Below are 27,440 nucleotides of genomic sequence, written 5' to 3'. Positions count from 1 at the left end.
TGTCCTGGGCTTTTTTCTCCTTACACGGGGACGTACAGAGCCCCCCCCCATATGTCCTGGGCTTTCTTATTACACAGGGACGTACCGAGGCGCCCTATGTCCTGGGCTTTGTTCTCCTTGCACAGGGATGTACAGAGGCCCCCCCATGTCCTGGGCTTTCTTCTACTTGCACAAGGACGTACCGGAGACCCCAAGTCCTGGGCTTTCTTATTACACAGGGACGTACCGGGGCCCCCCCATTTCCTGGGCTTTCTTCTCCATACACAGGGACGTACAGAGGCCCCCCATGTCCTGGGCTTTCTTCTCCATACACAGGGATGTACAGAGGCCCCCCATGTCCTGGGCTTTCTTCTCCATACACAGGGACGTACAGAGGCCCCCCCATGTCCTGGGCTTTCTTCTCCATACACAGGGACGTACAGAGGCCCCCCCCATGTCCTGGGCTTTCTTCTCCAGACACAGTGACGTACTGAGGCCCCCCATGTCCTGGGCTTTCTTCTCCATACACAGGGACGTACAGAGGCCCCCCATGTCCTGGGCTTTCTTCTCCATACACAGGGACGTACAGAGGCCCCCCCATGTCCTGGGCTTTCTTCTCCATACACAGGGACGTACAGAGGCCCCCCCCATGTCCTGGGCTTTCTTCTCCAGACACAGTGACGTACTGAGGCCCCCCATGTCCTGGGCTTTCTTCTCCATACACAGGGACGTACAGAGGCCCCCCATGTCCTGGGCTTTCTTCTCCATACACAGGGACGTACAGAGGCCCCCCCATGTCCTGGGCTTTGTTCTCCATACACAGGGACGTACAGAGGTTCCCCATCCCTATGCCAAGCTTTCTGGTGCCATTATAATGCACAGTGACACTTCTGTTGTCTATCACACTTGTAGTGTGTCCTCGGCAATGGTCATATAGGCTGTAATAGGGTTCATCACCTGGTTATGTTGTATATAAATATAGATTTGTTTCGTATTTCAAGAAAACAAAAATTAGGCATTCACAATGTTAAAGCCGCCCTAGAACCAGAGTAGCAGAACATGTATTGTCGGGGAGACTGTGTGTGTGTGTGTGTATATACAGCTCCATTATTCAGCCAGCTTGGTGACCCCTCCTGGTAGAGGTGCACGGTATAGGAGGGCAGACTTCCCTTGGGGAAGCCGGTATTATCCATCACTGCTGTGTGCCTGCTACAGGCAGTGCTCCTTTTAATGCGCCTCCGTTTCATGTGATTGGGAATATCACAGGGGGTGAGGGGTAATGACAGTGCTTGGTGCATGCAGAGGTGCAGAGCTTGGCGCTGTCAGGGGCCATCTATCCAGCACCAGCTACATGAAGCTCTGCAGATTCTTACTGCAGTGAGCTCTGACCAGTAATGCATTATAAGACGTCTGATTAATGATCTTGTCCCAATGGCACCTTCTGAACAGTAATATACAGTACTCCCGATGGTTCCGGATCCTTACTGTGATGGCACTTGTCACATGCTCTGACTACAAGGACCTCTACAATGTGTTTTATACTGTTGTACTATACATTACTGTTGGGTTCATCCATCAACCTTAACTCGCGTTGTTGTTCTGTGCCGCTGTCTCCACTATTTACTGGCTTATCTTGTCACAGCCACTTACTGGAGCGGCTCATACTCAGCCTATCCACTGGCAAAGAAATACTGCCAGTGCCTCATGTCTCAGGAAATACCGCCAGTGCCTCATGTCTCAGGAAATATTTGATACTGTTACAGGGGGGTTTAGTATGAAATACCTACAATCAAAATCCTGATGGTCAGAATACAGACAAAAATTGACAAATGGTCAAAATACCGACATTTAAAATGTCGACAGGTCAAAAAGTTGACACAAGTTTATTTCCTTTTTGTGTGTATGTCGACATGGACAGCGTATAAGTGTACAGTGTCCCCTCGCATCGATGCGCTCGGCACACTATTATATCCCCCCTCCGGGTCCACTGGGATGGTAAAGTATGAACAAGTCAGTTTCAATGAAAAACTCATGTCGACTTTTTGAGCTGCTGACATTTTGCATGTCGGTATTTTGACCGTCTGGATTTTGATTGTAGGTAAATTGACCGCATCCCTTACAGGGCGGCTTTAACATCATCTTCATAGATTTAAAATAATCTAACCAGAATAAAAATAAATAAATCTATGCAATAATAAAACCCTACAGATTTTTGTTCATTCAGCTTCATCATAAATGAGGTTTCCTGTAGGCCAATGCAAAGATGTACGACCCAAGACACAGTGGGCAGTGACACTGGAGGGGTATGCACCTTTCCTGCTGCAGATGGAATGTGGGTGGTCTGAGGCTGGAGCCCTGTGTGGCCGGCAGTGACGATTAATAGCAGGAAACGTTATTCGCATGTCCCTATCCCATGGGAGGCGGAGTTCTAGTCCCCCACTTGTCATAAACTATCTTACTGCTCAGCAAATCAGAGCCACATCCAAACACTGCACCCTGCATGATCATGCTTCAGCATCACAGCGCCACCTACAGGCTTCTCTTACATCCAGATCATAGCTCAGTAATCCCTCACTTGTTCCCCCAGGTTACAGCACATGATCCAGCCCTCATGTATGAAGGACAGCGGCTGTGGCTGCAGCGGGAGAGCATTGGGTGAAGATGTGGACCACTGGTGAATTCTGTAAGGCTGTGCGTGGTGGTGGCAGTCTTGGACGATGGCTTCGTAGCTCCTTTCGTGGCGTTCAGTTCTCGCCTTTGTGTTTTACACTCACGCACATGTTTTTAGGCTTTGTGTAGTTAAACATTTGACATAACAGTAGCTACGGCTGCAGATTTCTCAACCCAGGACCATTGTGGCTGGTTCATAAACTTACGCTATAGTCATGACAACATACATTCAGGCCCCCCCTCCTTCCCGTGTCTGACACACACTGATGGGGCCTTAATGGCATGGGGATATTTTTCAGAATATTTATTAAGCGATTCCTTCTCCAGACCCTAACTCTGTCCACATACACTACAACGTTTATGCACTTTAGATGCAAGTCCCACTAAGGAGGCTGAAAGTCCCAGTGTTCAGTCATTCATGATGCTCACCAGGGAGGGGTCAGATATTGGTTTGTAACTGACCCTTGTGAGCATTTATCATCCAATGACACCATTAATCTCCCACGCCTATTTATCTTTACCACCATGGATTTATAACCAAGCTTGAAATCTCCTGGAGCATTTAATATTGCCGTATTCCGCATCATTGGCCTAGCATGGTCTCAGCGATCTGTTACTAAGAACCGCGAACCTGCCACCTTCTCCAGGAAGAGGTGGTGTCAGATGTACAGATGGAGACACCCTCAATCTTGGCTTCTCTGCTGCTCCTAGGTGCACCAAGGATTATTAGCATAAACCCTTCATCTATTGTTCTCAGATGCAATACAATACAGAAAGAATAATACATCAGGGGATAAAGTCTGAATGCCCTGGTTCAATTAATCCTATTGAAGGCCAAGATGAAAAAGGCTCCATCCGTAGATCTGTACCTGGTCATCTAATAATAACATTATATAAGAGACCTGCCAATCACACAGCTGCTTCCATAAGGCTTCCCTGCCCAAGAGATGAAAGGTGATATCTGATTGGCTAAGGTGCATGATGCAGGCAAAGCTTTATTGTAAATCTAACAGCACCACTGGGACACTCCTTTTACACAAGGCCTTTCTGGGGGGGGGGTCCCCTACTTTTCAAAACCATACTGTATTTTCCTGCATAAGAAATAAAAGCTTTGTAATAAACAAAGGACAGGCTATGTCATTCCACAGCAAGAAAGTGTACGCAGAAACAAGCTTATTTAAGAAATGTATTCTCTTATAAATAAGGATTTACGCTCTTGAATGGACTGTGATCCATATATTGCACATCAGCATAGCATGGCACCACTCAATGAGGTACGAGAAGAAACATTGTAATAAGCCACACTTCCCCTGCACAATACCTCGGGGCTGCTGAGACACAGGACAGAATTCCTACATAGACAGACAAGCATTTGCAGCCAGTAATATACTGAATAAAGGTGGGCCAGCCCATATCCAGCCTTCACTAGGGAACTTACTGAGGCAAGGACTGCCTGCACCTGTCAGCGGATCATTTTTTTTTTAGCAGCAATACAAATATTAATATATGGTCAGCGCCACCTTCTGGCCGTTCCTGGTGCAGAACCCGTCGCCTGGAAACTACATTTATACACAACAGCAGATTCCTGGGGCTTTTCTAGCTGGGACCAGCTCATTCTCAGGGGAGGGCTGAAGGAGTATACATTTCAGTAGACATTCTGCAGTGTTAAATAAAATTGAACTCTGAAGTGGATTGAAGTAGATGTAAAGGCATCGTTTTATCCCTCTGTTTATATACACGGCAGTTCTATTTCCTGTGTGTTTCTATATAACAGTTGTTAAAAGTTCAAATGAATTATGAGATCAAAACTGACATTTTTTTAACCGTCTTCTTTGCACTGTTAAAATTACGAGCGTCCCACTTGGTGGTTACACAGGCGCAGTCCAGATACTACCTTTACTAATGTTCTAGACCACATCCTCTGAAGCAATTTGTCATTTCAATGGGGTAAAAGGGGGGCAAACGAAGCCAATGGGACAAGCCAATTTCCTCTGACTGCAAACACGCTTGAAACGACTCATGGTGCCAGGAACTGGGTAATATTGGCAGCCGGGTACCAGGGCAAATGTTTGGTTCTGTTTAAAAAGAAAAAAAAAAATAATGGATTGATCCTGGGAAGTAAAGGGCCCCATACACTACTGCAACACGCCCATCTGACATGTCGCAGTGGATCCTCCAGGGCGACAGGATCATCCAAGATACATCGTATGCTGTCCTTTTGTATACGATGTATCTTGGCCAATCCCAGCCACGCCTGCACGGTCGAACCAGACTGAATGTGCAACATCCGATACTCACGGGGCCACGCATCAGATCAGATTGGATCCACAGCCAAAATTCCCGATTTCATCCAATATATCAGGCCACATACCCGAAATGGGCTGAAATCGGGCATAATCGTTCTAGCGTATGGGGCCCTTTACACATCCCCAGGACGAGTAGCTTCACGCTAGCAATAAAACGAGCCTGGACAAATGATGTTCCTCCAATAAGTGACATAGCCAACACAGGAGCAGGACGTTACAGCAGGGTTCACGGGCACCATTGAGATATCCGAGTGGGAAAGTACTGAATGGACTAGTTAACACTTGGTAGCGGCAGGAGCACGATGCGTTGTGTGGGCAGTAGAGGCCCTTGATTCAGGCAGAAGGATAGTGTTGCTGGGTAATGCCAAGGATTCCGGTATGGAGGATGATAGACGTGGGCAGTGCTGAACGCAGCAGGAGAGGTTTCTCAGGCCTTCATGAGTGCGGCCACAACAGCCTTGACGTTGAGGCTGCGCAGGTCGCAGTAAGTCTGCCCCGTGCCCACAAACACAATGGGCTGCCCGGTGATGTACGTCATGGAGATTGCGGCACCCACCTGCACAAGAAGTAGAATAAGACCGCATAGTTAGAACCCAATATTCTTGAGTCCTCTTCCGTTGCTTTGCAGAATACATATAGTATGTTATCTAACACCAGTCATAATTTACCGACAAGTAAAAATGAATGTAGAGAGCAAATGAACACAATGGGTGGGGGGGTATGCAATTAGCTCGATTTTTCCACCTAGATGAAAAAAACGGAGCTTTGTCGCTATTTTTAGTGCTAATGGAGATTCGCCCTATGAAACAGCAGGGACAAATTTTTGCCTAGGCGAAAAATGTGGCAGGAGTGTTAAACACGTGGATCGGCGAATCCACCTGTTTTCCGTGAAAAATGCTGCCCATTTTCCCTGATTTTGAGGCATTTTTTTCACCAATGCCTTTTCACTTAATAAAAAAGGTGAAAAGGCATTGGTGAAAAATGCCTTCAAAACAGACCTAATTGAATACTCATGTGGGGCGAATTTATTAACTCCGAAATGATCGGAACTAATTGCATACCCCCCAATATCGTTTAACAACCTCAAATGATCAATAACTATTACAGCAGCATCAACTCCAGTCAGCCTGCAGGAACATATAAATGTGTCCTGACTTACTGGTTGTGTATATAACACATGGAGCGACCGCGGTGCACCGAAAGGAGCGGCAAACTGTAAGGCAGGCATTCCCAACCACGGTCCTCAAGGCACACCAACAGTGCAGGTTTTTGTGATATCCAGGCTGCAGCACAGATGGTTAAATCAAAATAAGTGAGCTACTAATTAAGTCACCTGAGCTGAGGCCTGGACATCCCTAAAACCTGCACTGTTAGTGTGCCTTGAGGACCGTGGTTGGGAATGCCTGCTGTAAGGTCTATATTGCAGACGCAGCACAGAGCTGCTCCCAGTGCGTCAGGCGCCGGGCTGTGGCCTTAATGGCACAGGAATTGGTTTGCAGATTAAGCACAACACAATTCGCCTACAGGAAAAGCAGATATACAAATGTCGCACGCTGCCCTGATCACTGTACGCTAGCAATGTAGTTTCGTCATTCCCAGTTTTATTTACACACATTTTGAGCAAGAAAGACACTGAGCATAGTCAAGTCGCCCAGCACCTGGTGCACCTAGGGGGGGGGCTATTTGTCGTGACAGCAACAGTAGGAAAAGAACACATCTGTATATACGTGTTTCCATACTGGATCAAAGTGTCACTGTGGACTAGAGGCCTTTGAAACTGAAACCTGACCCTGCTATAAATCCAGGTTAGCTAGGAAAGACAGACAGGCATTACACTCTGACTTCTATGCGGGTGTAGAACAAACGGGAGGTTCAGTGGAAGCCAGAGGAGATAACTGTGTGACACGGCCAAACCTTTACCCTCAATGACCACAAAGAGCCAGCAGATGTTACCTTATCATCGATGGTATCAAACTTGGTGAGCACAATCCCATCAATCAGACGCGGTTTCTCGCTCATAGAGTGGTCAGCCAGCGCCTTGTTAAACTTCACCTGAGGAACCAGAGACATTACACATCAGTCTCATCTACAGAGAACTTATTAGAACGGACCTACACTGCTCAAAAAAAATAAAGGGAACACTAAAATAACACATCCTAGATCTGAATGAATGAAATATTCTTATTAAATACTTTGTTCTTTACATAGTTGAATGTGCTGACAACAAAATCACACAAAAATTATCAATGGAAATCAAATTTATTAACCCATGGAGGTCTGGATTTGGAGTCACACTCAAAATTAAAGTGGAAAAACACACTACAGGCATGTCTTTAAAACAAGTCAAAATGAGGCTCAGTAGTGTGTGTGGCCTCCACGTGCCTGTATGACCTCCCTACAACGCCTGGGCATGCTCCCGATGAGGTGGCGGATGGTCTCCTGAGGGATCTCCTCCCAGACCTGGACTAAAGCATCCGTCAACTCCTGGACAGTCTGTGGTGCAACGTGGCGTTGGTGGATGGATCAAGACATGATGTCCCAGATGTGCTCAATTGGATTCAGGTCTGGGGAACGGGCGAGCCAATCCATAGCATCAATGCCTTCGTCTTGCAGGAATTGCTGACACACTCCAGCCACGAGGTCTAGCATTGTCTTGCATTAGGAGGAACCCAGGGCCAACCGCACCAGCATATGGTCTCACAAGGGGTCTGGGGATCTCATCTCGATACCTAATGTCAGTCAGGCTACCTCTGGCGAGCACATGGAGGGCTGTGCGGCCCCCCAAAGAAATGCCTCCCTACACCATTACTGACCCACTGCCAAACCGGTCATGCTGGAGGATGTTGCAGGCAGCAGAACGTTCTCCTTGGCGTCTCCAGACTCTTTCACGTCTGTCACATGTGCTCAGTGAGAACCTGCTTTCATCTGTGAAGAGCACAGGGTGGCAGTGGCGAATTTGCCAATCTTGGTGTTCTCTGGTAAATGCCAAACGTCCTGCACGGTGTTGGGCTGTAAGCACAACCCCCACCTATGGACGTCGGGCCCTCATACCACCCTCATGGAGTCTGTTTCTGATCGTTTGAGTAGACACATGCACATTTGTGGCTTGCTGGAGGTCATTTTGCAGGGCTCTGGCAGTGCTCCTCCTGTTCCTCCTTGCACAAAGGCGGAGGTAGCGGTCCTGCTGCTGGGTTGTTGCCCGCCTACGGCCTCCTCTACATCTCCTGATGTACTGGCCTGTCTCCTGGTAGCGCCTCCATGCTCTGGACACTACGCTGACAGACACAGCAAACCTTCTTGCAACAGCTCGCATTGATGTGCCATCCTGGATGAGCTGCACTACCTGAGCCACTTGTGTGCGTTGTAGACTCCATCTCATGCTACCACTAGAGTGAAAGCACCGCCAGCTTTCAAAAGTGACCAAAACATCAGCCAGAAAGCATAGGAGCTGAGAAGTGGTCTGTGGTCACCACCTGCAGAACAACTCCTTTATTGGGGGTGTCTTGCTAATTGCCTATAATTTCCACCTGCTGTCTATTCCATTTGCACAACAGCATGTGAAATTGATTGTCAATCAGTGTTGCTTCCTAAGTGGACAATTTGATTTCACAGAAGTGTGATTGATTTGGAGTTACATTGTGCTGTTTAAGTGTTCCCTTTATTTTTTTGAGCAGTGTATATCTACAAGACACAGAAGATCATCAGTCCGGAGGATGAATTTACCCGTTGCATCTTCAGACGCTGGATTTAAAGGGCAAACAGGTTCAATTCAATCCCAGGTGTGTTGTGTACGGATTGGAATTGCCCCTTTAAATCCAGCAGCATGGGATGATGCAGCTTTGAAAAGCGCTGCTTAATAAATTTAACCCTAAGCGTAAGATCTAAACCATTAATTACGTACAAAGGCAATTAGGCAACAACTCACCAGCTGGTCCACCGCCTCGTTCCCAACTAAGGCTTCTCCGACGAAGAGGACAAGGTCGGGCATATTGACAGCGATGAGTTTAGCCAGCGCGGTCATCAGAGGTGCATTGTCCTGCATGCGGCCAGCCGTGTCCACCAGCACCACATCAAAGCTCTGGTTCCGAGCTGCAGGGGGACAGGACAATGAGTGACCGAGCCGTGTGCCGGGACAAGAGTATAACTTCCGCACAAGGTTCTTACCGTAAGATATGGCTTCCATGGCAATGCCAGCCGCATCCTTGCCGTACCCCTTCTCGTAGAGCTGCACCATGCTCCGCCCACTGTGCTTCTCAGGAGGGTGCAAGGAATTAAGGCGTCTTGTGTGAGTGCGCAGTTGCTCCACCGCCCCGGCTCGGAATGTGTCACAAGCCGCTATGAGAACGCTATAATTATTCTCTATCAGCCAGAAAGAGATCTGCAGCCAGAACACAGGATCGTGAGTGAGGACAGAACTGAGAGGGGACAACACACACACACACATAGATGAGAATCACTTACTTTGGCCAGGTTGGTGGACTTCCCCACTCCATTAACTCCACAGAAAGTGATGACATATGGGCGACGCATTCGCTGTGACTCCATGACATCACGCAAGACATCAACCCTGCGCTTCGGCTGCAAGATCTGCACAAGGGACTCCTGCAAAGCTTGCTTCACCGCAGAGGTCACAGCTAGTGTCAGACACAGGGCAAGAGGTCAGTTCCAAAGAGTCCAGGTAAGAAATATTGCTTAAAACACAACATAGGAAAACCCCCACTTCCTACCCTTCAGAGTAATCCCAAGAGTGACCAGCTGGGCTGCTCTACAGGCAGTGTTGTTGGGGAAGCTGATTGGGTGAGCCTAGCCAGCGTGTCCAATCAGCTTCCTCAACTCACTTGTACATCCCTTAGCAAGCATTCTCCAGATATAAATGGCGGACGTCCAGGTAACTTTATCAGTTAACTGGAGAAGGATAAATCATTGGAGATCTCCACTGATGGACAACCCCTTAATTAATCCTGCCCCCCACATAAATCAATTTGGGGGCTTTTTGTTGCTTGTTTCAGTGATCCAGCTTGCTACAATTCATGCTCATTTTCCTGGACCTCCGATTATAAGTAGGAGGTCACCTTTACCCAGTTTGCAAAAACAATTTAATTTCCAACAAGAAACGGGCAATTTAAATAAGACCTAGTAAAAAATGTGTTTTTTTAAGCAACGTTCCTTAAGTTCAGCATCACGATTGGATATCGTAACATCTGCCTTATTAGCAGTCCCTGAGATCAGGACTAAAAAAAAAGTACAGCACGGCCCATCCATCACCTGTCCGCAAGGCTCAGACTTACTGGAGAACGTTCCCATGACTTTTCCTTCCAGTCTCTTGGCCACGGAATCACAGAGCTGCAAGGCGATGTCAGCTGCCACATTCTTTGCTATAAGGATATAATGGAAGAATGGTGAAGTCAAGAATGGGGACATCAGCACCCAACTACAAGACCTAGTCAGGCATTAAACATGAGCAAGGTGCTAGATGTGGGGATTCCCTTCTCTTCTCCCCACACATGCTATAGGAATGGTCTTCTTGCATGCTAGTACAGCGCCTTGTGACTATAAATGTATAAGTACAGATGTAAGATGAAGAAACGCTTATTTGGTGGGGATGTGTGGGGCCTTTTGGTGTCACACTACAGAATCAGGGGCTTCTAGCTGCTGCGGAAACGTATAAATGAAGCCTGACACAGCCTTGTGTTCGGGAGGGTTCAACAGTATTAGGCTGATGATCCCAGTCCCGGGACAGGTTATGCCAAAGGCTCTCCCAGCGGTACAGGATAGATCCTGATGAACGAGAGAGAGTCGGAGACAAAGAGCTGCAGCGGAGCTCAGTAACCTTTGGCCATCAATGATGTTTGGGCTCCACGCCTTGGATCTGGCAAAACATCCTGGAGCTCAGAGGAAAAGCCCTAGAAGTCTGGATGGGAGAGGTCAAAACTTCCAGCTCAGTCATAGAAGGACAAGTGCAGAGGGTGGGGTGGCATGGTGGAAACCCAACCCACCATGAGGCTGCCCCAATATGAGAAGACACTGGGACCTTTGGGGGCCCCTGTCTCCAAACTGCTAATACCAGGTTGAGTAGACCCATGTGTGAAGAGTAGTAAAATTGTTGCCCCTGGAATTTATTTTATGGTCACGTTGTGGCATGACCCTGTTGCACTTTCCCCACCCCTCCTGGGTTGTGATTCATTAGCTAGAAACTAGAATGGAATTAAACTAAATATTTAAAGACTTTTACCCACCTATCAGGTGATCCTTCATCTTCTCTAGAACAGGTTCCATGTCTTCCAAGGTTAGACTCTTTGCCCCCACCAGGCCCTTCAACATCCCAAACATACCTCCGAAGCTGCTCTTCTTAGCACTGGCGGTAGAAAGACGGCGGTGATCTATTGTCACAGGCATCTGTAGTATATTATATACACATTCATATTACCTGGCCTTGGCTGGTGCCGCTGCAGCTTTGGTATTAACATAAGGAAGGTCTTCTTCCTCCTCCTCCTCCTCGCTGCTACTCTCATACTCCACGTCAGGGGGGTTTCCAGACATCAGACCGCTTCGGGACCTCTGTAAGAGACATAAATGCAGAAGCCATATAACAGATACACCGCTGGAGGCAAATAACTCATACAGCCCCCTAACCACACCGGAGCCACCCCTCACCAGCGCTTCAAGGTCGTCGTCGGGTACCGCCGGCTCCTCTGTGCTGCCATTGGTTGTAGGTTTGCTGTAGTCTAGCTCTTTGGTGTTGGAGGTTTTGCCCCCCCAAATGCGGGGCTGCTTTCCTTTGTCTTTCGGAGCCTCCGGCTTTGGGGATTTGCTGTAAAAATATAAATTGCAATGACTATTGATCACAGGCGGTTCACAGAGAAAATTATAGAAAGAGATGATTGCATTGATAAATATAGATCGGATTTGGTGGGGTGCGATGGGTCGTTTGTACATTGCTATTAAATAATCCTGATTATTATACGTCCTCAGTCACAGCCTGTGACAATAATAAGATTTTAAACCTACCGGTAAATCTTTTTCTCCTAGTCCGTAGAGGATGCTGGGGACTCCGTAAGGACCATGGGGAAAAGACGGGCTCCGCAGGAGACATGGGCACTACAAAGAACTTTAGAATGGGTGTGCACTGGCTCCTCCCTCTATGCCCCTCCTCCAGACCTCAGTTAGAGAAACTGTGCCCAGTGGAGACGGACAGTACGAGGAAAGATTTTGTTAATCCAAGGGCAAGATTCACACCAGCCCACACCATCCACACCGTATAACCTGGAATATACGAACCAGTCAACAGTATGAAACAGAACATCATCAGTCAAAGACTGAACAAACTTGTAACATAACCCCTATGCAAGCAGTAACTATATACAAGTCTTGCAGAATGTTGTCCGCACTGGGACGGGCGCCGAGTATCCTCTACGGACTAGGAGAAAAAGATTTACCGGTAGGTTTAAAATCTATTTTCTCTTACGTCCTAGAGGATGCTGGGGACTCCGTAAGGACCATGGGGATTATACCAAAGCTCCAAAATGGGCGGGAGAGTGCGGATGACTCTGCAGCACCGATTGAGCATACATGAGGTCCTCATCAGCTAGGGTATCAAACTTGTAGAATTTAGCGAAAGTGTTTGAACCCGACCAAGTAGCTGCTCGGCAAAGCTGTAATGCCGAGACGCCTCGGGCAGCCGCCCAAGAAGAGCCCACCTTCCTAGTGGAATGGGCCTTTACCGAATTTGGTAACGGCAATCCAGCCGTAGAATGAGCCTGCTGAATCGTGTTACAGATCCAGCGAGCAATAGTCTGCTTAGAAGCAGGAGCGCCAACCTTTTTGCCTGCATACAGGACAAACAGAGCCTCTGTTTTCCTAACCCGAGCCGTTCTGGCTACATAAATTTTCAAAGCCCTGACTACATCTAGGGACTCGGAATCCACCAGGTCCCTTGTAGCCACAGGCACCACAATAGGTTGGTTCATATGAAAAGAGGAAACCACCTTAGGCAAAAATTGAAGACAAGTCCGCAACTCAGCTCTATCCTCATGGAAAATCAGATAGGGGCTTTTGTGAGACAAAGCCGCCAACTCAGACACTCGCCTTGCAGATGCCAAGGCCAACAACATAAACCACTTTCCAAGTGAGATACTTTAATTCCACGGTTTGAAGAGGCTCAAACCAGTGAGACTTAAGGAACTGCAACACCACGTTAAGGTCCCATGGTGCCACAGGGGGCACAAAAGGAGGCTGGATGTGCAGTACTCCCTTCACAAAAGTCTGGACTTCTGGGAGAGAAGCCAATTACATCTGAAAGAAAATGGACAGGGACGAAATCTGTACCTTAATGGAGCCTAATTTTAGGCCCAAATTCACTCCAGTCTGTAGGAAGTGGAGAAAACGGCCCAGATGGAATTCTTCCGGAGGAGCATTCTTGGTCACACACCAAGACACATACTTCCTCCAGATACGGTGATAATGTTTCGCGGTCACCTCCTTCCTAGCCTTTATCAGAGTAGGAATGACCTAATCCGGAATGCCCTTTCCAGCTAGGATCCGGCGTTCAACCGCCATGCCGTCAAACGCAGCCGCGGTAAGTCTTGGAACAGACAGGGCCCCTGTTGCAACAGGTCCTCTCTGAGGGGAAGAGGTCACGGATCTTCTGTGAGTATTTCCTGCAGATCCGGATACCAGGCCATTCGAGGCCAATCTGGAACATTGAGAATTGTCTGTACTCCTTTTCGTCTGATGATCCTCAAAATTTTTGAGATGAGAGGAAGAGGAGGGAACACATAGACCGACTGAAACACCCACGGTGTCACCAGGGCGTCCACAGCTACCGCCTGAGGGTCCCTTGACCTTGCACAATACCTCGGAAGCTTCTTGTTGAGGCGTGACGCCATCATGTCTATTTGAGGCAGTCCCCACTGACTTGCAATCTCTGTAAAGACTTCTTGATGAAGTCCCCACTCTCCTGGATGGAGATCGTGTCTGCTGAGGAAGTCTGCTTCCCAGTTGTCCACTCCCGGAATGAAGACTGCTGTCAGAGCGCTTACATGATTTTCCGCCCAGCGAAGAATTCTGGTGGCTTCTGCCATTACCACTCTGCTCTTTGTTCCGCCTTGGCGGTTTACGTGAGCCACTGCTGTGACGTTGTCTGACTGAATCAGAACCGGTAGGTCGCGAAGAAGATTCTCCGCTTGACGCAGGCCGTTTTATATGGCCCTTAATTCCAGTACGTTGATGTGTAGACAAGCCCCCTGGCTTAACCACAGTCCCTGGAAGTTTCTTCCCTGTGTGACTTCTCCCCATCCTCGAAGGCTCGCGCCCGTGGTCACCAGAACCCAGTCTTGAATGCCGAACTTGCGACCCTCTAGAAGGTGAGCACTCTGCAGCCACCACAAGAGAGATACCCTGGCCCTGGGGGACAGGCTGATCATCTGATGAATATGTAGATGTGACCCGGACCACTTGTCCAGAAGGTCCCACTGAAAGGTCCTCACATGGAACCTGCCGTAGGGAATGGCCTCGTAAGACGCCACTTTCCCAGAGCTCGAGTGCATTAATGGACCAACACCTTTTTTGGCTTTAACAGGTCCCTGACCAAGTTCTGGAGTTCCTGGGCCTTTTCCAACGGGAGAAAAACCCTTTTTTGTTCCATGTCCAGAATCATGCCTAAGAAAGGCAATCGGGTCGTTGGAACCAACTGTGACTTTGGTAGATTGAGAATCCAGCCGTGCTGCTGCAACACCCTCAGGGAGAGTGATACGCTGTGCAGCAACTGTTCTCTCGATCTCGCTTTTATCAGGAGATCGTCCAAGTACGGGATAATTGTGACTCCCTGCTTGCGTAGGAGCACCATCATTTCCGCCATTACCTTGGTGAAAATCCTCGGGCCCGTGGAAAGCCCAAACGGCAACGTCTGAAATTGGTAATGACAATCCTGTACAGCAAATCTCAGGAACGCCTGATGAGGAGGATATAAGGGGACATGAAGGTATGCATCTTTTATGTCCAGGGACACCATATAATCCCCCCCCCCCCCCTCCAGGCTGGCGACGACCGCTCTGAGCGATTCCATCTTGAATTTGAACCTTTTCAAGTATAGGTTTAAGGATTTTAAATTCAGAATGGGTCTGACCGAACCGTCCGGTTTCGGGACCACAAACAGGGTTGAGTAGTACCCCATCCACTGTTGAAGCAGGGGAACTTTGACCACCACTTGTTGAAGACACAGTTTTTGAATCGCATTTAAAACTACCTCCCTCTCTGGGGAAGAAGCTGGTAGGGCCGAATTGAAAAACCGGCGGAGGCACCTCTTCGAATTCCAGTTTGTAACCCTGGGAAACAATGTCTATTGCCCAGGGATCCACCTGTGATTGAACCCAGACGTGGCTGAAAAGTCGAAGACGTGCCCCCACTAGGGCGGACTCCCTCAGCGGAGCCCCAGCGTCATGCGGTGGATTTTGTAGAAGCCGGGGAGGACTTCTGCTCCTGGAAACTAGCTGTAGTTGGCAGCTTTTTCCCTCTGCCCTTACCTCTGGCGAGAAAGGAAGATCCCCGTACTCTTTTGGATGTATGCGACCGAAAGGACTGCATCTGATAATGTGGCATTTTCTTTGGCTGTGAGGAAACAAAGTAAAAAAGTGGATTTACCTGCAGTAGCTGTGGAAACCAGGTCCGTGAGACCTTCCCCAAATAAGTCCTCACCCTTGTAAGGCAAAACCTCCATATGCCTCTTTGAGTCGGCATCACCCGTCCATTGGCGGGTCCACAGGGCTCGCCTAGCCGAAATCGCCATGGCGTTGGCTCTGGAACCCAGTAGGCTAACGTCTCTCTGAGCATCTCTCATATATAGGACAGCATCCTTAATATGACCCAAGGTCAATAAAATGGTATCCTTATCCAGTGTATCAATTTCAGCAGACACGGTATTTGTCCACGCTGCTACAGCGCTACAAACCCAAGCCGACGCTATCGCCGGTCTGAGTAATGTACCAGTATGTGTGTATATCGACTTCAAGGTAGTCTCCTGCCTGCGATCAGCAGGATCCTTGAGGGTTGCGGTATCTTGAGACGGCAGCTCCACCTTTTTAGATAAGCGCGTCTACGCTTTGTCCACCCTGGGGGAGGATTCCCACCGTATCCTGTCCTTAGCCGGGAAAGGATACGCCATAAGAATCCTTTTGGGAATCTGCAGTTTCTTGTCTGGAGATTCCCAAGCCCTTTCAATCAACTCATTTAGCTCACGTGAAGGAGGGAAAGTAACCTCATGTTTCTTTTCTTTAAACATGTGGACCCTCATGTCAGGTACAGAGGGGTCATCTGTGATATGCAACACATCTTTTATTGCAATGATCATATAATGAATACTTTTCGCCAATTTTGGCTGCAACCTCGCATCATCGTAGTAGACACTGGAGTCAGAATCCGTGTCGGTATCAGTGTCTACTACTTGGGATAGTGGGCGCTTCTGAGACCCAGAAGGGCCCTGTGACATAGTGAAAGGCAGGGATTGACTCCCTGTACTTTCCCTGGACTCCGCTTTGTCCAACCTTTTGTGTAATAAATTCACACTTGCATTTAAAACATTCCACATATCCACCAAATCAGGTGTCGGCGTTGCCGACGGAGACACCACACTCATTTGCTCCACCTCCTCCCTAGAAGAGCCTTCCACTTCAGACATGCCGACACACGCATACCGACACCCCAGACACTCAAGGAAATCTCTAATCTGGAGACAGGTCCCCAACAAGGCCCTTTGGAGAGAGAGAGAGAGAGAGAGAGAGAGAGAGAGAGAGAGAGAGAGAGAGAGAGAGAGAGAGAGAGAGAGAGAGAGAGAGTGAGAGTGTGTGTGTGTGAGTGTGAGTATGCCAGCACACACCCAGCGCCAATGACCCTGGGAAACACAATTCCCAGATATATACATATAGCGCTTTTTTATATACTGACTGCGCCAAAATTATGTGCCCCCCCCCCCTCCTTTAAAGCCCTCTGTCACCGTGTTCAGCAGGGGAGAGTCCGGGGAGCCAGCTTCTCAGCAGCGTGCTGTGGAGAAAATGGCGCTGGTTAGTGCTGTGGGATCAAGCTCCGCCCCCTCAGCGGCTGGCTTCGGTCCCGCTCAAAATACAAAAAACCTGGCGGGGGATTGTATATAATAATGCCACAGCTTAATATACAATTATTTATGCCAGCCAAGAGGATTATTGCTGCCCAGGGCGCCCCCCCTGCGCCCTGCACCCATCCGTGTGTGTGTGTGTGTGTGTGTGTGTGTGTGTGTGTGTGTGTGTGTGTGTGTGTGTGTGTGAGCAATGGCGCGCAGCGTTACCTCAGTGAAGATCAGAAGTCTTCTGCCGCCTCTGAAGTCTTCTTTCTTCGTATACTCACCCGGCTTCTATCTTCCGGCTCTGCAAGGAGGACGGCGGCGCGGCTCTGGGACGAACGGCTATGGTGAGACCTGCGTTCCGATCCCTCTGGAGCTAATGGTGTCCAGTAGCCTAAGAAGCAGAGCCTATCACTGAAGTAGGGCTGCTTCTCTCTCCTCAGTCCCACGATGCAGGGAGCCTGTTGCCAGCAGGACTCCCTGAAAATAAAAAACCTAACAAAATTCTTTTTTACAGAGAAACTCAGGAGAGCTCCCCTGAAAGCACCCAGTCTCCTCTGGGCACAGGATCTAACTGAGGTCTGGAGGAGGGGCATAGAAGGAGGAGCCAATGCACACCCATTCTAAAGTTCTTTATAGTGCCTATGTCTCCTGCGGAGCCCGTCTATTCACCATGGTCCTTACGGAGTCCCCAGCATCCTCTAGGACGTAAGAGAAATTGTAGGGATCATACTATAAACTCCACTTACTGACCAGCCTAACTGCATGTGCACAGCACTGCTCTGTCCACTAGATGGCAGCAGTCAATGCTAATGAGGAAAGTTAGGTTGAGGAAGCTGTTGTGGAACTACTAGCCCAAGCGAAACTCTATTGGGTTATTTTGTTCCACAAAAGATGGAGAGCTCAGATTGCTGAAACCCAATTTACAGGAACATAACGCTGCTGCGCCCACACCTGGCTTTATCTCCAGTCTTCATTCTCTTCTTAAAGAACTCCTCCCGTTTCCGCTGTACGGCCTCCTCGGAGGTGAGCTCCTCCACAGCGGAGGCCGGCGCATTCGCTTTCGTTCCTTTATTTGAAGCTGTGATCACTTCTGGTGCAGTGTCTGAAAGACAGGTCCAAGCAGATGAACATTAAGAGCAGACTTCATATAGAGAGAGATGGGGGAAAAGACCTTTTCAAACGCAGCATCAAGAATCCCCTATAATATAAAGTATGGGTACCAGAACATAGCTTTCTACCGGAACAGATATCACTAACTCCTTTATCACTTATCCTACATCAATTAAATAGGAGTACTGTCTGGCCATTGTCAAACCAAACATTATAAACCCTGTAACAATTGAATTTGGGGGAAAGTATATATAAATATCAGCACTGTCGTACGCCAAAGCTGCCGTCTCTCCCTTATTTCATAAGTCTCTACAACATCTCTGACCTATCTTGTGTCAACGTTTGTCTTGTTCCCTATAAGAGATGACGCATCTTCAGCTGCTGATCCAAAATCTCAGTTCAGTCACTTTTGTTTGAGAGTTCCAACAAACCTGTACCAGGTATATGGGGAGAACACTGGCCACAATGTCTAGCAGGATCGGGGCACATAGTCTGCAGGTATACCCATGATGTCTGATCCAGCGCTGTAAAACTAATTGCAGCATCAATTTTCATCAGACAAAACGATTTTCTCAATTAATTTGTTTGAGTTACTGCAACTTAATGAGGCGGCTCCCAAAACTCTCCTGGTGCACCCATAGCGCCTCAGCCATTTTCCCACGGCACCCCCAGGCCAAAAGTAGTATCCAAAGGTTTCATTATTAAGCAGTTAGGCATAAAGAACTTAGGGGGGACATTTACTAAGCAGTGATAAGAGCAGACTAGCGAGCCAGTGGAGAAATTGCCCATGGCAACCAATAAGCACTGAAGTAACATCTATAATTTGCATACTATAAAATGATACAGAGCTGCTGATTAGTTGATGGGGAAATATCTCCACTGGCTCACTTCTCCGCTCTTATCCCTGCTTAGTAAATGTCCCCCTAAATCCTTAATTCCTGATGCCATAATAAGATTTTACTCACCGGTAAATCTATTTCTCGTAGTCCGTAGTGGATGCTGGGACTCCGTAAGGACCATGGGGATTAGCGGCTCCGCAGGAGACTGGGCACAACTAAAGAAAGCTTTAGGACTACCTGGTGTGCACTGGCTCCTCCCACTAAGACCCTCCTCCAGACCTCAGTTAGGATACTGTGCCCGGAAGTGTTGACACAATAAGGAAGGATTTTGAATCCCGGGTAAGACTCATACCAGCCACACCAATCACACCGTACAACTCGTGATACTATACCCAGTTAACAGTATGATAACAACTGAGCCTCTCAACAGATGGCTCAACAATAACCCTTTAGTTAGGCAATAACTATATACAAGTATTGCAGACAATCCGCACTTGGGATGGGCGCCCAGCATCCACTACGGACTACGAGAAATAGATTTACCGGTGAGTAAAATCTTATTTTCTCTAACGTCCTAAGTGGATGCTGGGTCTCCGTAAGAACCATGGGGATTATACCAAAGCTCCCAAACGGGCGGGAGAGTGCGGATGACTCTGCAGCACCGAATGAGCAAACTCTAGGTCCTCCTCAGCCAGGGTATCAAACTTGTAGACTCTTGCAAGAGTGTTTTAACCCGACCAAGTAACAGCTCGGCAAATTTGTAAAGCCGAGACCCCTCGGGCAGCCGCCCAAGAAGAGCCCACTTTCCTCGTGGAATGGGCTTTCACAGATTTAGGGTGCGGTATTCCAGCCGCAGAATGTGCAAGTTGAATCGTGCTACAGATCCAGCGAGCAATAGTCTGCTTAGAAGCAGGAGCACCCAGCTTGTTGGGTGCATACAGGATAAATAGCGAGTCAGTTTTCCTGACTCCAGCCGTCCTGGAAACATATACTTTTCAGGGCCCTGACTACGTCCAGAAAACTTGGAATCCTCCAAGTCCCAAGTAGCCGCAGGCACCACAATAGGTTGGTTCACATGAAAACCTGATACCACCTTAGGAAGGAATTGGGAACGAGTCCTCAATTCCGCCTTATCCATATAAAATACAGATAAGGGCAATTGTATGACAAAGCCGCCAATTCTGATACACGCCTGGCCGACGCCACGGCCCACAGCATGACCACTTTCCACGTGAGGTATTGTAGCTCCACGGATTTAAGTGGCTCAACTCAATGCGACTTCAGGAAATCCAACACTACGTTGAGATCCCACGGTGCCACTGGAGGCACAAACGGGGGTTGACTATGCAGCACTCCCTTAACAAAAGTCTGAACTTCAGGCAGTGAAGCCAGTTCTATTTTGGAAGAAAATCGATAGAGCCGAAATCTGGACCTTAATGGAACCCAATTTTAGGCCCATAGTCACCTCTGACTTGTAGGAAGTGCAGAAAGCGACCTAGCTGAAATTCCTCCTTTGGGGCCTTACTGGCCTCACAGCACGCAACATATTTCCGCCATATGCGGTGATAATGGTTTGCGTTCACTTCTTTCCTAGCTTTAAATAGCGTAGGGATAACTTCCTCCAGAATGCCCTTTTCCTTCAGGATCCGGCGTTCAACCGCCATGCCGTCAAACGCAGCCGCGGTACGTCTTGGAACAGACAGGCCCCCCGCTGCAGCAGGTCCTGTCTGAGCGGCAGAGGCCATGGGTCCTCTGAGATCATTTCTTGGAGTTCTGGGTACCAAGCTCTTCTTGGCCACCCGGAACAATGAGTATAGTTCTTACTCCTCTCCTTCTTATTATTCTCATTACCCTGGGTATGAGAGGCAGAGAAGGGAACACATACACCGACTGGTACACCCACGGTGTTACCAGAGCGTCCACAGCTATCGCCTGAGGGTCCCTTGACCTGGCGCAATATCTTTGTAGCTTTTTGTTGAGGCGGGACGCCATCCTGTCCACCTGTGGCCTTTCCCCACGGTGTACAATCATGTGGAAGACTTCTGGATGAAGTCCCCACTCTCTCGGGTGGAGGTCTGTCTGCTGAGAAAGTCTGCTTCTCAGTTGTCCACTCCGGGAATGAACACTGCTGACAGTGCTAACACATGATTTTCCGCCCATCGGAGAATCCTTGTGGCTTCTGCCATCGCCATCCTGCTTCTTGTGCCGCCCTGTCGGTTTACATGAGCGACCGCCGTGATGTTGTCTGACTGGATCAGCACCGGCCGGTGTTGAAGCAGGGGTCTAGCCTGACTTAGGGCATTGTAAATGGCCCAAAGTTCCAGAACATTTATGTGTAGGGAAGTCTCCTGACTTTTCCATAGGCCTTGGAAGTTTCTTCCCTTGAAGGCTGGCATCCGTGGTCACCAGGACCCAGTCCTGTATGCCGAATCTGCGGCCCCCTAGAAGATGTGCAGTCACCACCACAGCGACACCCTGGCCCTTGGAGACAGGGTTATCCGCCGATGCATCTGAGAATGCGACCCGGACCACTTGTCCAACAGATCCCACTGGAAGATCCTTGCATGGGACTTGGCGAATGGAAATTCTTCGTAAGAAGCTACCATCTTTCCCAAGGCTCGCGTGCATAGATGCACCGATACCTGTATTTGTATTAGGAGGTCTCCGTCTAGAGACGCCAACTCCTTGGACTTCTCCTCCGGGAGAAACCCTTTTTATCCTGTTCTGTGTCCAGAACCATACCCAGGAACAGTAGACGCGTCGTAGGAACCAGCTGTGACTTTGGAATATTCAGAAACCAGCCGTGCTGTTGTAGCACTTCCCGAGATAGTGCTACTCCTGACGAACAACTGTTCCCTGGACCTCGCCTTTATAAGGAGATCGTCCAAGTACGGGATTAGTACGTCGGCCATTACCTTGGTAAATACCCTCGGTGCCGGGGACAGACCAACGGCAACGTCTGGAATTGGTAATGACAATCCTGTACCACAATTTTGAGGTACACCTGGTGACGAGGGTAAATAGGGACATGCAGGTAAGTATCCTTGATGTCCAGTGATACCCTGAAATTTTCCAGGCTTGCAATAATCGCCCTGAGCGATTCCATTTTGAACTTGAACCTTCGTATATAAGTGTTCAAGGATTTCAATTTTAGAATGGGTCTCACCGAACCATCTGGTTTCGGTACCACAACATTTTGGAATAGTAACCCCGGCCTTGTTGAAAGAGGGGTACCTTGATTTCACCTGCTGGAAGTACAGCTTGTGAATTGCCGCCAGTACTACCTTTCTCCGAGGGCAGCAGGCAAGGCTGATGTGAGGCAACGGCGAGGGGGAGTCGTCTCGAACTCCAGCCTGTATCCCTGTGATACTACTTGCAGAACCTAGGGATCCACCTGTGGGCAAGCCCACTGATCCCTGCAGTTCCCGAGACGCGCCCCCACCGCACCTGTCTCCACCTGTGGAGCCCCAGCGTCATGCGGTGGACTCAGTGGAAGCGAGGGAAGATATTTTATCCTGGAACTGGCTGACTGGTGGAGCTTTTTCCTTCTTCCCTTGTCTCTGTGCAGAAAGGAAGCGCCTTTGACCCGCTTGCTTTTCTGAAGCCGAAAGGACTGTACCTGAAAATACGGTGCTTTCTTTAGGCTTTTGTGAGGAAACCTGAGGTAAAAAATTTTCTTCCCAGCTGTTGCTATGGATACGAGGTCTCAGAGACCATCCGCAAACAATTCCTCACCCTTATAAGGCAGAATCTCCATGTGCCTTTTAAATGCAGCATCACCTGTCCACTGCCGGGTTTCTACTACCCTCCTGGCAGAATGGACATTGCATTAATTCTGGATGCCAGCCGGCAAATATCCCTCTGTGCATCCTTTATATATAAGACAACGTCTTAAATATGCTCAATGTTAGCAAATATTATTATCCCTGTCTTAGCGTATTAATATTATCTTACAGGGAGTCAGACCACGCTGCAGCAGCACTATTTATGCTGAGGCAATTGCAGGTTTCAGTATATAACCTGAGTGTGTAAATACAGACTTCAGGATCGCCTCCTGCTTTTTATCAGCAGGTTCCTTCAAGGTGGCCGTATCCTAAGACGGCAGTGCCACCTTTTGACAAACGTGTGAGCGCCTTATCCACCCTAAGGGATATCTCCCAACGTGACCTATCCTCTGGCGGGAAAGGGTACGCCATCAGTAACTTTTTAGAAATAACCAGTTTCTTATCGGGGGAAACCACGCTTCTTCACACACTTCATTCATTCATCTGATGGGGGAACAAAACAGTGGCTGTTTTTTCTCCCCAAACATAAAACCCCTTTTATGTGGTACTTGGGTTTATGTCAGAAAATGCGTAACACATTTTTCATTGCCGAGATCATGTAACGGATGTTCCTAGTGGATTGTGTATATGTCTCAACCTCGTCGACACTGGAGTCAGACTCCGTGTCGACATGTGTCTGCCATCTGAGGTAACGGGCGTTGTTTTGAGCCCCTGATGGCCTTTGAGACGCCTGGGCAGACGCGGGCTGATAAGCCGGCTGTCCCACAGATGTTACGTCATCCAGCCTTTTATGTAAGGAGTTGACACGGTCGGTTAATACCTTCCACCTAACCATCCACTCTGGTGTCGGCCCCACAGGGGGCGACATCCCATTTATCGGCCTCTGCTCCGCCTCCACGTAACCTTCCTCATCCAACATGTCGACACAGCCGTACCGACACACAGGGAATGCTCTGACTGAGGACAGGACCCCACAAAGTCCTTTGGGGAGACCGAGAGAGAGTATGCCAGCACACACCAGAGCGCTATATAATGCAGGGATTAACACTATAACTGAGTGATTTTTTCCCAAATAGCTGCTTGTATACATATATTGCGCCTAAATTTAGTGACCCCCTCTCTTTTTAACCCTTTGAGCCTGAAAAATACAGGGGAGAGCCTGGGGAGCTGTCTTCCAGCTGCACTGTGAAGAGAAAATGGCGCCAGTGTGCTGAGGGAGAAGCCCCGCCCCCTTTTCGGCGGACTTTCTCCCGCTTTTTCTGTGATACTGGCAGGGGTAATTTTACATCTATATAGCCTCTGGGACTATATATGATGTATATTTTGCCAGCCAAGGTGTTATTTATTGCCCTCAGGGCGCCCCCCCCCCAGCGCCCTGCACCCATCAGTGACCGAAGTGTGAGGTGTACATGAGGAGCAATGGCGCACAGCTGCAGTGCTGTGCGCTACCTTGGTGAAGACCGAAGTCTTTTGCCGCCGATTTTCCGGACCTTCTTCGTGCTTCTGGCTCTGTAAGGGGGACGGCGGCGCGGCTCCGGGAACGAACACCAAGGTCGGGTCCTGCGGTCGATCCCTCTGGAGCTAATGGTGTCCAGTAGCCTAAGAAGCCCAAACTACCACCTGTTAGGTAGGTTCGCTTCTTCTCCCCTTAGTCCCTCGCTGCAGTGAGTCTGTTGCCAGCAGATCTCACTGAAAATAAAAAACCTAAATATACTTTCTTTCTAGGTGCTCAGGAGAGCCCCTAGTGTGCATCCAGCTCAGCCGGGCACAGAAATCTAACTGAGGTCTGGAGGAGGGTCTTAGTGGGAGGAGCCAGTGCACACCAGGTAGTCCTAAAGCTTTCTTTAGTTGTGCCCAGTCTCCTGCGGAGCCGCTAATCCCCATGGTCCTTACGGAGTCCCAGCATCCACTTAGGACGTTAGAGAAAATATATTAGCAGCCATGTGAAATAATAATACACAAAATAAAAAGAAAGTGTTTTTTTTTTCTTTTTACAATTTTAATGTAACAGGAGGGGACAGAACGGACACATAGGGGTAAATTTACTAACGTGGGAGTTTTTAGAACTGGTGAGGTTGCTCACAGCAACCAATCAGATTCTATCTATATTCTAGGAGCAGCTAGATAAATGTTAAGTAGACTCTGACTGGTTGCTATGGGCAACATCAACAGTTCTAAACAAAAAAAACCACCTTAGTAAATTTACCCCATAGTGGAGCTAGAAATGCGGTCTGTGTAAACGACCGTGGGCTGTCTCTCTGCGGCTAGGCTGGCAATCAAACCAGCCGGCCCAAATCATCTGATTTGTGACCAGAACACCAGCGAGGCGGCGCCCCTGTGAGTTCGCCATGTTCCCCAGTTTGGGAACTACTGGCGAAATGCATTTTTGTTACCACTAAATATAGTAACAATATAGTCATTACCTATAGTATGTACAATAACAAAGAATCTTTCTATTAATATACCGTTTTCTCGTCTGATTTATTGTAAGTAAATGTGTTTCACAATTCCAGTACATTAGAGTAGTTGGGCACCTGAAATCCCTGCTCTGTGCCTAATAAGAGCTTTACTACTAATAGAACGGACTGCGTGTATAGTAGAAACATCTCATCTGCATAGTAATATCAACTCAGGCAAAAACACTGAGAGCCTGAGTCCGTCACAAGTCCGTCCTACAGTCAGACTCGTGATAGCAGCGCCTGAAAGTCCTGTGGTTTCCAAACAGGCTTCCGCTAACACGGCATTATGCGCTTTACACCTATGTCCTCCTTTATCCTAAGCCAAAGTATTGCAAAGTATTAAAGTCATTCCTATTTCATTTGATGCATCATAACTCATCAATGTTACCACCAATTTCTCTAGCTCAAAATTTGTATGTTATATATCACAGCAGATGTTACAGCAAACACATGGCACCTGCCATGGGAGATCCCATGAGAGCAGATGCTACTCATCAGCCGCCAGGAACCTACCGCAGGAGAGCCCACGAGAGCAGATGCTACTCATCAGCCGCCAGGAACCTACCGCAGGAGATCCCACGAGAGCGGATGCTACTCATCAGCCGCCAGGAACCTACAGATGCTACCCATCAGGCAGCAGGCTCCTGCCGTGGGAGATCCGACGAGATGCAGATGCTACCAATCAGCTGGCAGGCACCTACCGTGGGAGATCCCACGAGATGCAGATGGCACCCAGCAGCCGCCAGGCACCTGCCGTGCAAGATGCAGATGCTACCCAGCAGCCACCCTCCCTGTGAGATCCCATCAGACATCGATGTTACACAGCATCTACCCCCGATTATTACCGATTGGCTGGTCTATACTCACTCTCTTTTTTTGAGGCCTTGTTCTTCTTGTTGTTTTCCTTGGCCTTGTCCCCAGGCTTCTCTATCATGGACTTCACGGTCTTCCTGGACTTCTCAGACTGTTTAAATGTCTTCATGGCGGCAGGGGATCGAGATTTGCCGCTCTCCTCTGCTGTCCTGGGAAGTACAGAAGACTGAGTTTAGAGATGACTTCTAGTCTAGGAAAACGGAACAATTGAGTCAAAATATCAAGTCACTATAAGGGCAAAATATTCTGTCTCAATGTGGACAATTTTGCCAGGGTCAGTAATTGCTCCCACCATCACTCACTAATGACCAGAGACATCAGTGATCAGGAACACTGGCTCAGTCTTCACAATGGCTGCCTCCCTGTTTACATGACGCGTTTCATGAACATAATTGTTGTCCTGCTCAGAGTTTTAAGGAATTATTGTGTGTCTATACAAATGCTGTTGTGCCTTGCAATGCAAATGTTCTTATGTTCAGATTATTCTTTTGGAGTTAATTCTCCAACAGTCGTCCATATACTGGGGTTCAACCTTCAAACTCCTCAACAAAGTCATAAAGAACCACCAAACAACAAGTGATTTCATCTAGTGGTGCACCCTAGGCAAGTGTTCAGATTGTGGTTACGTCAGTCTGTCCTTAGCCACAATTTAACTGAGTGCCCTCTATTTAATACTTCACTTTTATTAAATGTCTACTAAAAAGATGTAAGAATTCACCTAAATGTATAGACTTTGCAAAATATAGTTTAAAGGGATAGTATGTATAAAGAAATGTGAGTAAATCAAAAATAACTAACACTACAGCCCGTATTATCATTTGTGCAGATGAATATAACACTAGATTTGGTGTTACAGGTCTGTGTGCAGTCATTTTAAACTCATGTGACCCCTAGTAGGCGCTACACGTTCGTTTATAGCTTTGCTGTATCCTTCCTGGTAAGTCTATACCGTATACCAGATTTTTGTACTTACCAGTAATATGCATTTCTCCGATTCCATGGGGAACAATGGAGATAATAAGAATTTACTTACCGATAATTCTATTTCTCGTAGTCCGTAGTGGATGCTGGGGACTCCGTCAGGACCATGGGGAATAGCGGGCTCCGCAGGAGACAGGGCACATCTAAAAAGCTTTTTAGGTCACATGGTGTGTACTGGCTCCTCCCCCTATGACCCTCCTCCAAGCCTCAGTTAGGTACTGTGCCCGGACGAGCGTACACAATAAGGAAGGATCTTGAATCCCGGGTAAGACTCATACCAGCCACACCAATCACACCGTACAACTTGTGATCTGAACCCAGTTAACAGTATGATAACAAAACGAAGT

At 48.2% G+C, this 27,440-nt stretch overlaps 2 protein-coding genes across 3 annotated transcripts in view; one reads left to right on the top strand and one right to left on the bottom strand.

Annotated features, from left to right (window-relative positions):
* The window catches only part of FAM118B (family with sequence similarity 118 member B), a 112,008-nt gene extending 108,234 nt beyond the window's left edge, over positions 1-3,774 (top strand). For both annotated transcript variants that reach the window (XM_063943700.1, XM_063943699.1), the window contains one exon: positions 2,567-3,774. In XM_063943700.1, the coding sequence (XP_063799770.1) occupies positions 2,567-2,580 (14 nt within the window). In that variant the 3' untranslated portion in view covers positions 2,581-3,774. The remainder of the gene's footprint in view (positions 1-2,566) is intronic.
* Positions 3,775-3,822: 48 nt separating this feature from the next.
* The window catches only part of SRPRA (SRP receptor subunit alpha), a 68,081-nt gene continuing 44,463 nt past the window's right edge, over positions 3,823-27,440 (bottom strand). Inside the window, exons 4-14 of the mRNA XM_063943688.1 lie at positions 26,107-26,261; positions 17,998-18,148; positions 11,610-11,766; positions 11,383-11,513; positions 11,192-11,310; positions 10,244-10,330; positions 9,417-9,589; positions 9,120-9,333; positions 8,881-9,044; positions 6,909-7,007; positions 3,823-5,511 (exon numbers count right to left, since the gene is read on the bottom strand). Coding sequence (XP_063799758.1) covers positions 5,383-5,511; positions 6,909-7,007; positions 8,881-9,044; positions 9,120-9,333; positions 9,417-9,589; positions 10,244-10,330; positions 11,192-11,310; positions 11,383-11,513; positions 11,610-11,766; positions 17,998-18,148; positions 26,107-26,261 — 1,579 coding nt within the window. The 3' untranslated portion in view covers positions 3,823-5,382. The remainder of the gene's footprint in view (positions 5,512-6,908; positions 7,008-8,880; positions 9,045-9,119; positions 9,334-9,416; positions 9,590-10,243; positions 10,331-11,191; positions 11,311-11,382; positions 11,514-11,609; positions 11,767-17,997; positions 18,149-26,106; positions 26,262-27,440) is intronic.

This window comes from Pseudophryne corroboree, chromosome 10 (assembly GCF_028390025.1).
Source record: "Pseudophryne corroboree isolate aPseCor3 chromosome 10, aPseCor3.hap2, whole genome shotgun sequence".
NCBI lineage: Eukaryota > Metazoa > Chordata > Amphibia > Anura > Myobatrachidae > Pseudophryne > Pseudophryne corroboree.
This window is presented reverse-complemented; position numbering and strand designations above follow the sequence as displayed.